The sequence below is a fragment of the Chanos chanos genome, chromosome 16, assembly GCF_902362185.1.
Source record: "Chanos chanos chromosome 16, fChaCha1.1, whole genome shotgun sequence".
Lineage (NCBI taxonomy): Eukaryota > Metazoa > Chordata > Actinopteri > Gonorynchiformes > Chanidae > Chanos > Chanos chanos.
Window position 1 is genome coordinate 14710663 of NC_044510.1, and position 13451 is coordinate 14724113.

The following is a 13451-nucleotide window of genomic DNA, read 5'->3' on the forward strand; positions in this document are numbered from 1 at the left end:
ATGTTTCGACAAGAAGTTAGTGTATTGTCCTTTATTCCATCTTGTTCGTACCTTTTCCAATACGAGAAGAGGAACATGTCTCGATATAATAATTTATAGCCTATTGGAACTGGATGTGAATGGCGGAGTGGACCCGAAATTTGAGGGGAAAGGGGGCCCAGAATGTGCCGCCTTCTTAACGCCGTGCAACAGCGAATAATTGAGAGTTTGGTCATTTTGTTCATATCTACGGTAGAGGTTATCTTGGCTCTATAGGAAAATCAAACATTTCAAAGTGAATACAGAGAGGTGCAAAGGATGCACGGAAGAGCAAGGAGGACAGTATTGGGCAAAAACCTGTTGCTAGTGGCTCTTTGTATGACGTTTGGAGTGGAGGTTGGATTCAAGTTTGCCACCAAGACTGTCATCTACCTCCTGAACCCATGTCATGTTGTCACTATGATACAGGTAAGAAGACAAAAACAAACAAACAAAAAAAACGTTAAACTTACGTTTTTATTTTACCTCAGCGCTGAAGCAACACACCGTTCAATAAAGTAACTGAATCCCATAGGTGTCCCTCCCTCTCTTTGTAAAGGGAAAAAAAAATATCAGTTTCTGCCAAGGGCAGTGTACTGTAACGCATGAAAACACTAAATGTTAAGGAAAGTAAAGTTATTACCCAGTGTGAACGAATGAAAGGCTTTTCCTGACACGACTTGCACAGGCAATGAAAGGCATCGGTAATGTTGCCATCTTGTGCATTATAGCAGATTACTGATTGGAATTTGTGTGTGTGTGTGTGTGTGTGTCTGAGGGTGTGTGTGTGCGTGCGCACAGCGCGCGGGGTGAACAAAACCCTGACATGCCCATAGATCTCGTCCTTTGGTTCCTCACAATTACTTAGTGAAGTCATATTCAAAGAATTCAGAGCAAGACATGGATATATCTGTAACTACGCCATGTCTGTGAGAGACTGACATAATTGCACTACCATGGTTGTTTTTTGGGGGAAAAAAAAAGAAATTCCCTTTATTATCCCAAGTAGTCAGTAGTTTTCATGTTCCGTTCTTGGCAGTTTAAAAAAAAAAAAAACCTCAGAGGATCTTCTCTGATATTTTCATAATCCCAAACCTGTTGATGATTTTTTTTTTTTGGACAAACTATAAAACACACTAAACACTGAAATACCTCACTCTTTTAAATATTTGACCTATTTGTAAAAGTGTGTACACTGTGTGGGGTTTTTTTTTGTTGTTGTTTGTTTTTTCTTCTTTAGTTGTAAGAGCCAGGGGCATCCAGTGTTAGAGAAATGCTTTGAGACACTGGAATGTAGGTCCTCTCGTGAGGGACACAGTCAGAGACATGCCCTGAGAGAACACGCTCGTCAACGTCCTAACTGTCAGCATACCACAGTCTCTTTGATGGCTTGTGAAACTGATTTGAGTCGAAAAGCAACCCTAAAACTCAGATTTCTAGGGTTAAACTATCAGAATGTGTGCGTGCTGTGCAAAGCCATGGTCAAATAAAAACCAATGTTTTTGATTGCGATTATGCAAATAAAGATGAACAGGGCTAAATCTCTGAAACAAGACCTGGTGTCGTGGGATAAAACCTCAGGTAGAAGATATGTGACATCCACATGAGAGGGAGTTGTAGCATTTGGTTATCTAAAAGATCTCTGTCTGTCTGCCTGTGTGTGTGCGCGAGCGAGCATGCTAACTTTGTGCAGGCATTTCCTCTCTAATCAATAGAGTGATTTTATCAGTGAGGTCTAAACTCAAGAGGAAGTGGTGAGTAAGAAAGGTTTGTGTCTTTTTTTTTTTCTTTTTTTTTTTCTCCCCTTCTTCTTCACACTCACAGCCTGTTATACTAGAACATGTTAATGTCCATTAAACACTGGTCACTCACAGAGCAGCAGAGTCTATAACAGCGTCTCTCAAACCTGGTCCTCCAGGCCTTTATCTGACCTGTAAAACGAACTTCTCTGCAGAAGAACACATCTGGGGGGTATTCCAAGTACGTGGTTTAGTGGCCAACTCGGATAAGTTAACTTAGGGTAAGTAGTAAACCTCCTAATAGAAGAGCCCTGTGGCTTTGTTTTGCTATGAGAATGAAGCCATAGGGCTCAGCTACTAGGAGGTTTACTACTTAACTTTGAGCTAACTTGCCCAGGTTAGTCACTAACCACACACGTTACCAGGTGGTGTCAGCGTGGAATGTGAAATGTGAACTATATATTTCAGTGCTATATAAACGTATATTTCAGGACAAGGGTTTTGCTCTGGAAAAATGACTACAGAGGCTTGAGCACATGTGTTGATAGGCATTTTCTCTTTAGAACAACCAGATCTAGACTCAGTCTTGTCTGTAAAGTAATAAGTGGAACCCTGGTCCAGAAAAAAAGAAAGAGACAAAGAGGTGTCCAGAGCAATAAGACATGGGTAGAACGCTGAATGCACGAGGGTTTAGCCAAACTCTTAACTTTAGTCTAACAGTCCTGGGGCCAGGCTGGTGTGTGGCGTGGCTAGTTATCAGGAGAGCTATGTGACTGTGAGCTATTTGTAGTGTGGACCGGTGTGGTCGTTTTTGAGTAGGTAGATAATCATATACTGAACACAGATAGTGTATAGTGAACGTAGGTCAAGTGACATGCTGCAACCCAGGGTCATTTTGAAGTATAGGGTCCTAAAGATAAAGGTAAATTCTTAGGCCGCAGAGAACTGTGGATCAGTTTCTAGACTCCATAAATCTTCTGGATTGAGGTCAGTTCTAGACCCCTGTATCCTCTGGATGGGAGGCAGCTCTAGATTGTGGAATCCTCTAGGAGCAGATCAAATCTAGATCCCAGAATCCTGAGTTTGGAGGTCATATCCTGGCAGGGTATCCTACATAGCGGATTTCTCAGTCAGCCAGATCAGCTGAGCCCAAAGTCAACACTGTTTAGTCAGAGAACAGCCAAGAACAGTCCTTTTCGGATGCTCTTCGTGACTTTGGGCTGGAAGTTTTCCAGTGAAAGGAGAAATCCCGCCCTGTGGAGGCCCGCTCTAGTCGCCCAGGCTTTCCGACTAGAGAGTCATATTTGAAATTCATTTTCACCTTGCATGTGTCCCAGCTTCTTTGACATCAATCACCGCTATAATGACAAACTTAATATTACTCGTATGAACCCAGTATCTACACAGACGTTATGTCATGAATCCTTAGGCCTTCGTAATTATCGACCTTCCTCCTGCTGAAAGCTGCTGTCCTACATATGCAGACACAAACAGTAAGGAGTAAATGAGTCATATAAACAAAATGAGTAAATAAAACCAAGCATAGCGATAAAATGATTGAACAGATATCGATAGTGATTGTTTCCAGGGGTATAATCTAATCAGGAGTGACAGGAAGTGTATGTAAGGTATGCATGGTAGAAGAGACTGTGCTTATAATGTGTTTGCTGAAAGGGGAAGGGGGGGGGGGGGGGGTGCTATTCTTGTCTGTACAAGGCTAATATTTGCCAGGTTAATGATAGGGGAGCTGGTTAAACACAGCCTGTAAAGAAGAGAGTGTGTTTACCTACTGCCTTCAAGTGCCTCCCTCTTATCACATGGTGTGTGGTGTGTGGTGGGGGGGGGCACTATTAACACAGTACAGTGAGTTCTCACGGGTTTTTGTTTTGTCGTTTTAATCATCTGTGAGGACTTTTATGTCACTTGAGGCTCGTTTCGCTAACATCTGTTCTGCTGGGTGTGGATCCCGTCCAGAAGGACGTAGTCAGCGTTTTGAAACACGGCCACACTTCCATTTTCATTTTCTCAGGTAAACATTCCACTTTCACTCTATCGTGTAAAATAAAAAAAAAAAAAAAAACATCTACAACAACAAACAGACAGACCAAAAAAAAAAAAAAAGCTACAAAACAAAACTCCATTACAAAGTCAAACATGGAGGAATTTCTGAGGAGAGATAAGAGGAGAGAAAACAAGAACACAGTGTTACAGCGAAATGGCCCAGTGCCCTGGTGACATTTTTACACATATAACTTTAGCAATAGTTGACACATTAACTGTTATGGTTTTGATTGCGTTATAAGTTAATGACTGAACACGATGCCTGTGTTTTGGATGAGCCGCTGAAAAAAACGCCTGCCACATTGTCGTCGGAGCGATAAGATGAACGCTCAAATGAAACTGCTTCTGTCATGTTCTCAAGCTGAATTACGCTTATGACAGCAGATTAGATGGCTTTCGATTGGCAATTTCGACTGTATAACAAAAGAAAAAAAAAAAAAAAGCCTGACCGTTGCCACTTAGGATGAGGACAGCCTCCCTTCTCCAATACTGTAGTAAACAAATCGTCTGTTCTCCTTTTTGAGTTTTCATTTTCACACTTATGTTTGAAATGGACTCCGATGTCGCAAACCCCATATTCGTGTGTACACAGGAAAACCATAAAAAAAAAAACCCCACAACACCCTTTAGAGAGAGAGAGAGAGAGAGAAAGAGAGAGAGTCCCTGGCAGAGGGCCTGTGTTGGCACAGGGTTGGGTCACAAACGGGCAGCGCCAACCGAAGCAGGCGTTAAGGAAGACTTTGGCCTGGTTCCTCTCTCCGCCAACAGAGAGCTTTGATGTTCCTCTCCGCGAGGTCCGGAACTTTCTCCCTGTGCTGTCCCCTCGAGTTTGGTCAAACCATAGCCCCTCGTTAGGCGTCTCTCCCCACACGTCACAGTCTCTGACGGTAAAGCACAGAGGAAGTCGTATCCATTAGAGAGCTTTTTGCCGCATCAGCCGGATAAGGGCCACGCTGCCAATGTAAAGCACTGTTTATCCCCGGGGAACTGGATAGATTTTGACTGCCACAAGACAAGCGTTTGGTTGTCTGACGTTTTTACGCGTTTATTCTCGTGCAGATGAGCCCTCGTGCTCCGCCTTGGGTTTGTGAATCTCACGACTGTTCGGCAACGGTTCTGTCTCTATTTTGAGTCTGTCTTCACTGTTTTTTCTTTTCTCTTTTTATTTGTTTTATTTTTCCCCTGACTGAAACAGGCGTTGTCGTCATCTCAACCGAACATTGTTCTGTTCAGTCTCAGGCCCTTTCTGTTACGTGAAAGGAAGGAACCGTTTGGAAAAAAATATTCACCCAAAACTGTCATCGGGGGTTTTGTTTGGGTACTCTTGGCTTGTCCCGGGGGGGGGGAGAGGGGGGGGGGGCGGGGCGTGTTTTTTTTTTTGTTTGTTTGTTTTTTGTGCTGAATAGGTCCGATGATGTAGAGAGCCTAGGGCTTCCTGAGGGAAGAAGTAGACTTTTTCGTTTTGTTTTGGCAGCTTTCTTTTCTTGGTTCTGCGGCGCTGAAGTTCCACGGCTGGGACTGTGGCTGTTCTGAGATCAGGGGTAGTCTGCGTTCATGGCGCATTGTGTCTCTCCAGCAGCATTGATCTGTTGGAGTTGATTCTCTGTTCTGTCCTCGTACACAATGCCTCAGGTGTCCCAGTGATGGAGAGTAGCACATCAGACTGCGATAATCCAACAAAAAGAGAGAGAGAGAGCGAGCGAGAGAGAGGGATGGAGATTGTGTCGCAGTCGATTGCATCAAGAAGGAACATTGTTTAGGTTTTCACATCCTTTTTCGTTGTTTTTATTTTTTGCTTTTGTTTTTTTACTGAAATACTTGTTTTTTTTACTATGCATGTAGCCTAATGCTCAGTCTTGATTTGTTCATATTTTCTGTATGACTGGGTTGAGCGACATCCATACTCGTTCCAAATCGTTTTTCCATCATGATATAGCCAATAGAAACGCTCGCACGCCCCTGTTCCCTTTTCAGTCGACGGTGACCTTTTTCGCCGAGTTCCCAGGATGTCGTTGGCGGAAGCGGCAGTTTAGGAAAAGCTGAAGCCGAGTGTGGCGAAAACGAGACGGTCACAGGAGATTGATTAGCCGCGTACAAACCTCGTCATAGCGCGTTGTTGTTTAAATTGGGCCCGGGGGAGGAGAGAGCCAGCTGTGGTCCAACTGGGACACACCACACCCAGGGTCAACAGAGCGTAGCATGCTAGGTACTGAACCTTCCTCTTTCCTCTTTCCTCTTTCTCTCTCTCTCTCACACTCTCTCTCTCTCCCTCTCCTTCTCCCTCTCCCTCTCCCTCTCTTCCGCTTTCTCTCTCTCTCTCTCTCTCTCTCTCCCTCTCTCTCCCTCTCTCCCTCTCTCTCCCTCTCTCTCTCTCCCTCTCTCTCCCTCTCTCTCTCTCTCTCTCTCTCTCTCTCTCTCTCTCCCTCTCTCTCTCTCTCTCTCTCTCTCTCTCTCTCTCTCTCTCTCCCTCTCCCTCTCCCTCTCTTCCGCTTTCTCTCTCTCTCTTTCTCTCTCACACACATACATGCCCCGCAGCTAAATAACATATGGCCTGTAGAAGACCACACCCACAGAGTTTATTAACCACAACAAACCATCAGTGCTCTTTCACTCTGGAGCTTCTCCATTTCTCCTCTCATGATTACAGACTTATCTTGTCAGGGTTTTTTTTTTTTTTTGTTTTGTTTTGTTTTTCCGTTGTGGTAAATTTCATTACTGGTCCCTGCTTTAGCGGGGGTGCTTGCATGCTGGCTGGTGAAATTCCACTCGGAAATGTAACCTAATTGCTCAGAGTGGAATCCATATTTTTTGCATTTAATGTGTCTCTCGGTGCGCGCGCGCGCGCGCGTGTGTGTATGTGTGTGTTCATCCGGAGCCTACGTCAGCCTGGTTTGTTTAGCTAACTGCTCCCAATCCATTTGGAAGATCTCACACGTATGATCATGTGACCGAGACGAAAGTTGTTTGAAGTAAAACGTGAATATCGGCAACTTTTGTTTCTACCCATCTTTGTCTTTGACCTTGACCTTTGACCTTTATTTAAACAAATGAGTGTGGCAGGGAAAGAAAGACTGACAGGGCGGGGCTTTGGTGGGGCGCATGTTCAAAATAGTTTATAAAGTTAAAACAAGGCTGTTGACACCTTTGAAATATCACTGGAATGTTATAATGATCTCTTCGAAATGGTTCGTGATGACAGCGTGAATAAATACAACTGTTGACACAACACTAAAAGTCTGTCAGAAGAGATACTTCCTGTTTTGCGGATCTGTCTGTACCAAGCGTATGTTATTAATAACCCCAGTTCTCATTTCCCTTTCAAAACTGTTTGCCCGTCTGTTATTTGGATAGACCATTGTCTCTGATGTGGTATGTACTGTGAAAACAGGTATGACTGGTCTGGTCTGAGGTTGGTGAAATAAGACCTAACATAGAGGGGTTAATGAACTTCCCTCACACGCTCCACAGGGAGAGCAGCAAAAGTGTCAATCATTTTCAGAGAGAGTCTGACGTTTTTCGTTTTTTTTTTTATTTATGGTTCTGTCTTGACTGCTGGCTGTAGGTTCCTTCCTGTTTGTTACATGCCGCTGGGTACTTATTCAGTTCTGAGATCTTCTCCATCGGTTTAACCGAAGTTCCAGTGCAGACCCTGGGCTTGTGCTGTGTGGTGGTGGGTTTTTTTTTTTTTTTTTTTTTTTCCTTTTTGCTGAAGAGGAAGTTGCCTGTGAGTGTGTGTGAAGAATGGCCCCATTTCTCAGGAAGGCCCAGCTGCACTAACACACACACACACACACACACACACACGAAAAGGTCGAACTTCTCTAACCACGTCACACTCTCGAAAACACGATTTTTTTTAGTCAAAAGTCAAAACTACCCTCTGCCCACGTTGCCATTTCCTGTCAGTTCCACTCCAGGTTCCGTTCCTGATCCTGTATCTTTTGGCTTGAAATCCGATAGGAAAAGAAATATCAAATCATGAGTGAAGTGTGAATGTGAAGCACCGTGTGAGGAGACCGTCGAGGGGGGGGGGGTGAGTGGCGTGGGGTTGGGATGCGGGGAGCGGAGGGGGAGAATCGATGTTCTCTCCGTGCCAGGCGCAGGCAAGCAGCCTCATAGGCTGACCGTCTCACCTCTGAGACGGAGACACGGCTAAGACCCCGTTACGTAAGACTAGATCCTACGGTGGTGCACTTCACGTGGAATAAGTTCATCTGCTAAAAGACCTGGAGAGAGAAAGAGAAAGAGAGAGAGAGAGAGAGAGAGAGAGGAGAGAAGGAAAGAGAGCGTGAACCTCCTCTCCTCCTCCTGTCGAGCTGTTCCCACTGTTACTGCTGGGAGTGTGGGGAGAGAGATGTGCAGGCTTTGGATCCCAGAGGATTTAGCTGCTAATCAAAGTCAGTGAACTGCGTAAGTCACAGACTGGTTTAGCCCCAGTGGCCTGGATCACAGAGAGAGAGAAAGAGAGACAGATGGGGAGAGAGACAGATGGGGGGGAGAGGAACAGAGAGAGAGGAGAGGTTTGTTCTCACACTTTGCAGATCCGGTTGAAAATGTCATAGAAGCACTTGGTCTCGTCCTGGTACTCTTGCACTACCACTTTACCTTGTGTCCTCTTCATCTGAAGTCACCGCAGTTCTAACGGCACAGAGTCTGTTGAAACAGCACCCAGCAGACTTCACACGAACACCAGTGCCTTTACAGAGGCTTACCCGTGGTGTTGGTCGTCTGGTCGGTTAACACTAATGAGTTAGAGAGGGCCAGTCCACAAAACAAGGGAGTGCCAAAGGGTATTGGAATGGAGCCAGTTATTAAAATGGACCAAACGCATGTCTGTCAGAGGGTTTGATGTCAGGTGTGATGGAGGAGGGCTGGTGTGTATGGTTTAATAACTCGGTGGTAAATTTGACGTGGTTGACTTCGATCCCAGTTTAAACACAACACGAACACGGTCCGAGTGTTAACGTGTGATCGCGCAACATCCAGGAGCGTTTATTGCCGCTTACAGTTCGCCTTCTGATTCTGTGTTTGCCAACGACGACAAAAAGAAAGAGACCCTGTGTTCTGGTATATTAGCTGTTTTATCTAGCCCGCGGCTGTATAGTTTATAGTTTATCTCTGGGGTTTTTTGTTTTTTTTTTATCACACGTTTTGTGTGGTTTTGTTTTTAAAGGCATCCTGATTCCTGTTCAGTGCGGGTTGGAGTATTTTAATGACTCAGGCTGATTAGATAATGCTCTGCTCTCTGTCACCGGAAGCTTCCGCTTGCAGGACTAGCGCTGGTTAAAAAGCAAACACAAACAAACTTTTATCCTGCCGCCCACTGAATCAGGGAGTCTGTTAATACCCCTTTAGCCCTGGGTATTTCGCAATCAGATCCAATAACGTGTGTGTGTGTGTGTGTGTGTGCACGCGTGCGTGTGTCTGTGTGTGTGTGTGTGTGTGTGTGTGCACGCTGTTGTCACTTCATCAGTCCTATGCAAGGTCGTGGCTAAATTATGAGGGAGCATGTGATCGGATGGTTTGGCTAATCATTGGAGTCCTGTGTGTGTGTGTGTGTGTGTTTGTAGGTCACTAGCGATGCCCCACAGATAACCTCCTGATGCAATGATCTGCCAGCAGTATGACTCTCAGTTGCCTTCCAGGTGTCGTGTTTAACACCCTCCCCCCACCCCCCCGCCCCCCCCAAAAAAAACCATGTTCCTCTGTCCAGGAACGCCAAATGGAGATTCAGAGGTTTGGACATGGTGTCAGGACCTTTTCGGCTGGCGTCTGACGCTCTTGTTCTGCCATCAGTACTCGTAGTTCAGTTTGGTCATGTGTGGAATGTGGACACTCAGTCCAAATCAAGCACAGTTTTCCATTCAGAGGGTGTTTGTGTGCGTTTGTGTCCGTGTGTATGTGCGCGTGTGCGTGTGCGTGTGTGCGTGTGTGCGTGTGTGCGTGTGCGTGTGTGCGTGTGTGTGTGTGCATGTGTGTGTTTGTGTCTGCACAGGGAGTGCGTTCAGATTTGGGTAGAAAAACAACCATATGTTCCTGTTATAATATTAGAACCTTTCTATAAAGAAAAAACATCAGTGGAAATAACCACAAGTGCAGTGTTTGAGTGCACGGTGAAGGGTTGTTGAAAAATACTGTAGGGTTATAGGTGTTGTTCTTTGGAGTTAACAATGTGTTTTTTGTTTTGTTGTTTTTTGTTTTGTTTTGGGTTTGCTTTTCCAGATCTTTCTGCTGGCCTGTCCACCATGTAAAGCAGCCATGGTCATTTTCAGGTAAGTCCACCCAGAGCTGCACACCCCACACCCCACCCCCTCGAGAGTTTCACGAGGCGACTGGACCATCTGAGAAATGCATGTGCGCCATGGCAACACCCCCCCCCACTCTGTGTGCTTGACGGTCCCTGGTGTCCAAATCGCACGAAGTGTTATTTTGAAATGCCCCCTCCACCACCCCCTGGTCAGAAAGCTTCTTTAAATAACACTTGGCCCTGTCAACACTTCTACTACCTATCCACCCCCCCCCACCACTCATAAAGCATGTGTGACACTGTAGCTGCGACACTGTAATTAGCAAAAACACATCAGTTCTGAATCTGTCAGGTTTGTCATGTTTCTGATTGGCCACACTGTCCAAGGCCTTCGCTTGCCTGAAAAACAAACAAACAAACAAAAAAACTCTGTTTTTCCCACACAGTGACAACTCTGCTCTCTGGGGGATGGACAAAGAGCAGGTCATATTTATCTAACAGGTGCCAATTATATTGCTTTCTGCCTGCGTTATGGATTCCTTACACTCAAAAGTTGCATTATGACAACAGCAGAGTGGACCGTCTCCATTTGAAGTCCACTTAGAATAAAGGGGGTGGGCAGGGAGGGTTGGGGGGTAAATTCCAGTCAGATTGATTGGCTAAAGCTTCAGCTCCATGGCTCCCCCCACACGTTAACTGGATTAAGTAAAGAAATCTCTTTAAAGAGAAGCGCAACACCCAAGTGGGTTGGAGCGGCAGACCTGGAGACCTGCTCTCTCTCTCTCTCTCTCTCTCTCTCTCTGTCCCTCTCTCTCTCTCTCTCTCTCTGACTCTCTCTCTGTCCCTCTCTCTCTCTCTCTCTCTGTCTCTCTCTCTGTCTCTCTCTCTCTCTCTCTCTCTGTCTCTCTCTCTCTCTCTCTCTCTCTCTCTGTCTCTCTCTCTGTCCCTCTCTCTCTCTCTCTCTCTGTCTCTCTCTCTCTCTGTCTCTCTGTCGCTCTCTCTGTCTGTCTCTCTCTCTCTCTGTCTCTCTGTCGCTCCCCCTCTCTCTCTCTCTCTCTGTCTCTCTGTCGCTCTCTCTGTCTCTCTCTCTGTCTCTCTGTCGCTCTCTCTGTCTCCCTCACTCCCCCTCTTTCTCTCTCTCTCTCTCTCTCTCTCTCTCTCTCTGTCTCTCTGTCGCTCTCTCTGTCTCTCTCTCCCCCTCTCTCTCTCTCTGCCCCCTCTCTCTCTCCCTCACTCCCCCTCTCTCTCTCTCTCTCTGTCTCTGTGTCGCTCTCTCTGTCTCTCTCTCTCCCTCACTCCCCCTCTCTCTCTCTCTCCCTCACTCCCCCTCTTTCTCTCTGTCTCTTCTCTCTCTCTCTCTCTCTCCCCCTCTCTCTCTCTCTCTCTCTCTCTCTCTCTCCCCCTCTCTCTTTCTCTTTCTGCCCCGTCTCTCTCCGCCGCCCCCCCCCCCCCCTCTCTCTCTCTCTCTCTCTCTCTCTCTCTCTCTCTGAGCACACACCAGCCGCTGCCCAAACGTGTTTTCAGTGTCACTGTCCCTTCCCGTTAGCAGTAAAGGAGACTTTTCGGGTCCACCAGAGCCTTGGACGCCAGCCTTCAGAGACGCTGTGCCCGCCCGTAACTGTCGCACTGGTTTAACTGGTGTGCATAAACAGTGAAAGTTTTTCCCCCTGAAGGATTTAAAGATATGAATTCACCATGACAGAACTCATGGCCTACCCTTATAACAAGTCTAGACTAGTTTTTTTTTTTTTCTTTTTTGTTGGTTGCAGCTGCAGGCTGGAAACTGTGTCAGATAGAGGGAGGCAGCAGCGTGTTATTTTGTTATAAATAGTTTGAGTTGTCATTCAGGTGTGGCTGAAATTATAAGGGCCAGTCCCTGTAGTCACTCAGCGAAAGCCTTGGGTTTTTGTCATCGCCATGGAATGTCTCAGATCACTGTACGGACGCGTGAATTAGTCTTGGCCGAGAGACGTGTCACAAACGTCGTCATGGAAACCTGCCGTGTCGCTGCAGAGGGAGGGCGGGGCCTGTTAGAGCTCAACTGATTTTTTTTTTTTTTTCTTTCCCCGGTGTTTCTGATTGGCTCCCTCTGGTGAGGAGCGCTGAGGTGAGGAATTCCTCCCGGGAGGTGCTAATGGCATCAGGGGAGAGAACACGCTGTGAGGAGGAGGAGGAGGAGGAGGAGGATCCCGGATTTGGCATCCATACCCCTCTCAGCTCACCCAGCAGGAGCACACCCCTCTCACTCCAAACAAAGCTCAGATTATAACTGCGCTTTGGCAGAATGCCTCCTGCTCTTGCCCTGTGCTGTGCTGTCTGCTGAACACAGGGGTGCAGGGGTTCACTACACTCAGATTGGTCCTCAGCCAGGTCTCACAGGAGTCACAGTTCACTTCTGTTCACTTCAGTACACATCTGATTTGAATTTAAACTGCACGTGTCTCGTTAAAGTCACATTATTTGTCGAGAGCATTTCAATTAAATGCTCGGAACACTCGTTCAAAAAAAAAAACAAAAAAAACACCAAGAAACGGTGCCTGTTTTTGAAAGTCTCATGGAGTGAAGTTTTTCAGCCAGTGTGTCATTTTACATATTACACATTTGCCCAGGGCAAAAACTGAAGTCCTGTGATGAACGTGTGTATTGCAGGATGTGAACAAACAGTGCAAATGCATGTAGGTTAAAGCTACACCTTTTGTAGATTGTAAAACTGATTGGTTGAGCTAGCTCAGTGCAGTCTGTTTTAACCACTAACTGCAACAGTAGATCTGAGTTTAGTTCATTTCAGTAGGGATCTGAATTTGTTTAGACCATCTACACACACACACACACACACAAATGTTGTGCAGAACCACTTTGACCTCTGGCTAAAAGGGATCAAGAGAACATGAAATGGACACACCTTTAAAAGAAACAAAATGCAAACAATCCAAAAAGAAAAGGGAAAAAAAAAAAAAAACCCGGTCAGTTACTGAATGCCTACTTTCTTATGAATGGTTCTCCACTGGCGAGTGGACGGATGGAAAGAAGACTTTTGATTGGGTGAGAGGTTTTCCTCTGAGCCGTAGGAAGTGGTCAGAACATGTTTGTGAGGTTTCTCAGGACATTGCGTTCTTCAGATGCTGCTCGTCATCAGGGCAGAGCTGGCAAAGAACAGAAAAGAAAAAACCCACTTCTCTGCCAGGCAGTGTGGAAAAGTACAAGATCACTTGAGACATGTGACGTTTTTAACAAACGCTTTGAACTGAATTTTTTTTTTTTCTTCGTTTTTTTTTTTTTTTTTTTTAAATCACACCGTGTTTTCCTGTCAGAGGAAAGGTTGCGCAAATTAAAAAAAAAAAAAAAACAACAAAAAAACCTCAAGGACACGTAGGAAAAAAAACCCA

General features: G+C 45.6%; 1 protein-coding gene across 1 annotated transcript in view; it reads left to right on the forward strand.

Annotated features, from left to right (window-relative positions):
- Nucleotides 1–13451, forward strand: part of tmem164 (transmembrane protein 164) — a 24931-nt gene continuing 11480 nt past the window's right edge. Inside the window, 4 exon segments of the mRNA XM_030794042.1 lie at nucleotides 1–90; nucleotides 92–184; nucleotides 187–447; nucleotides 10041–10090. Coding sequence (XP_030649902.1) covers nucleotides 1–90; nucleotides 92–184; nucleotides 187–447; nucleotides 10041–10090 — 494 coding nt within the window.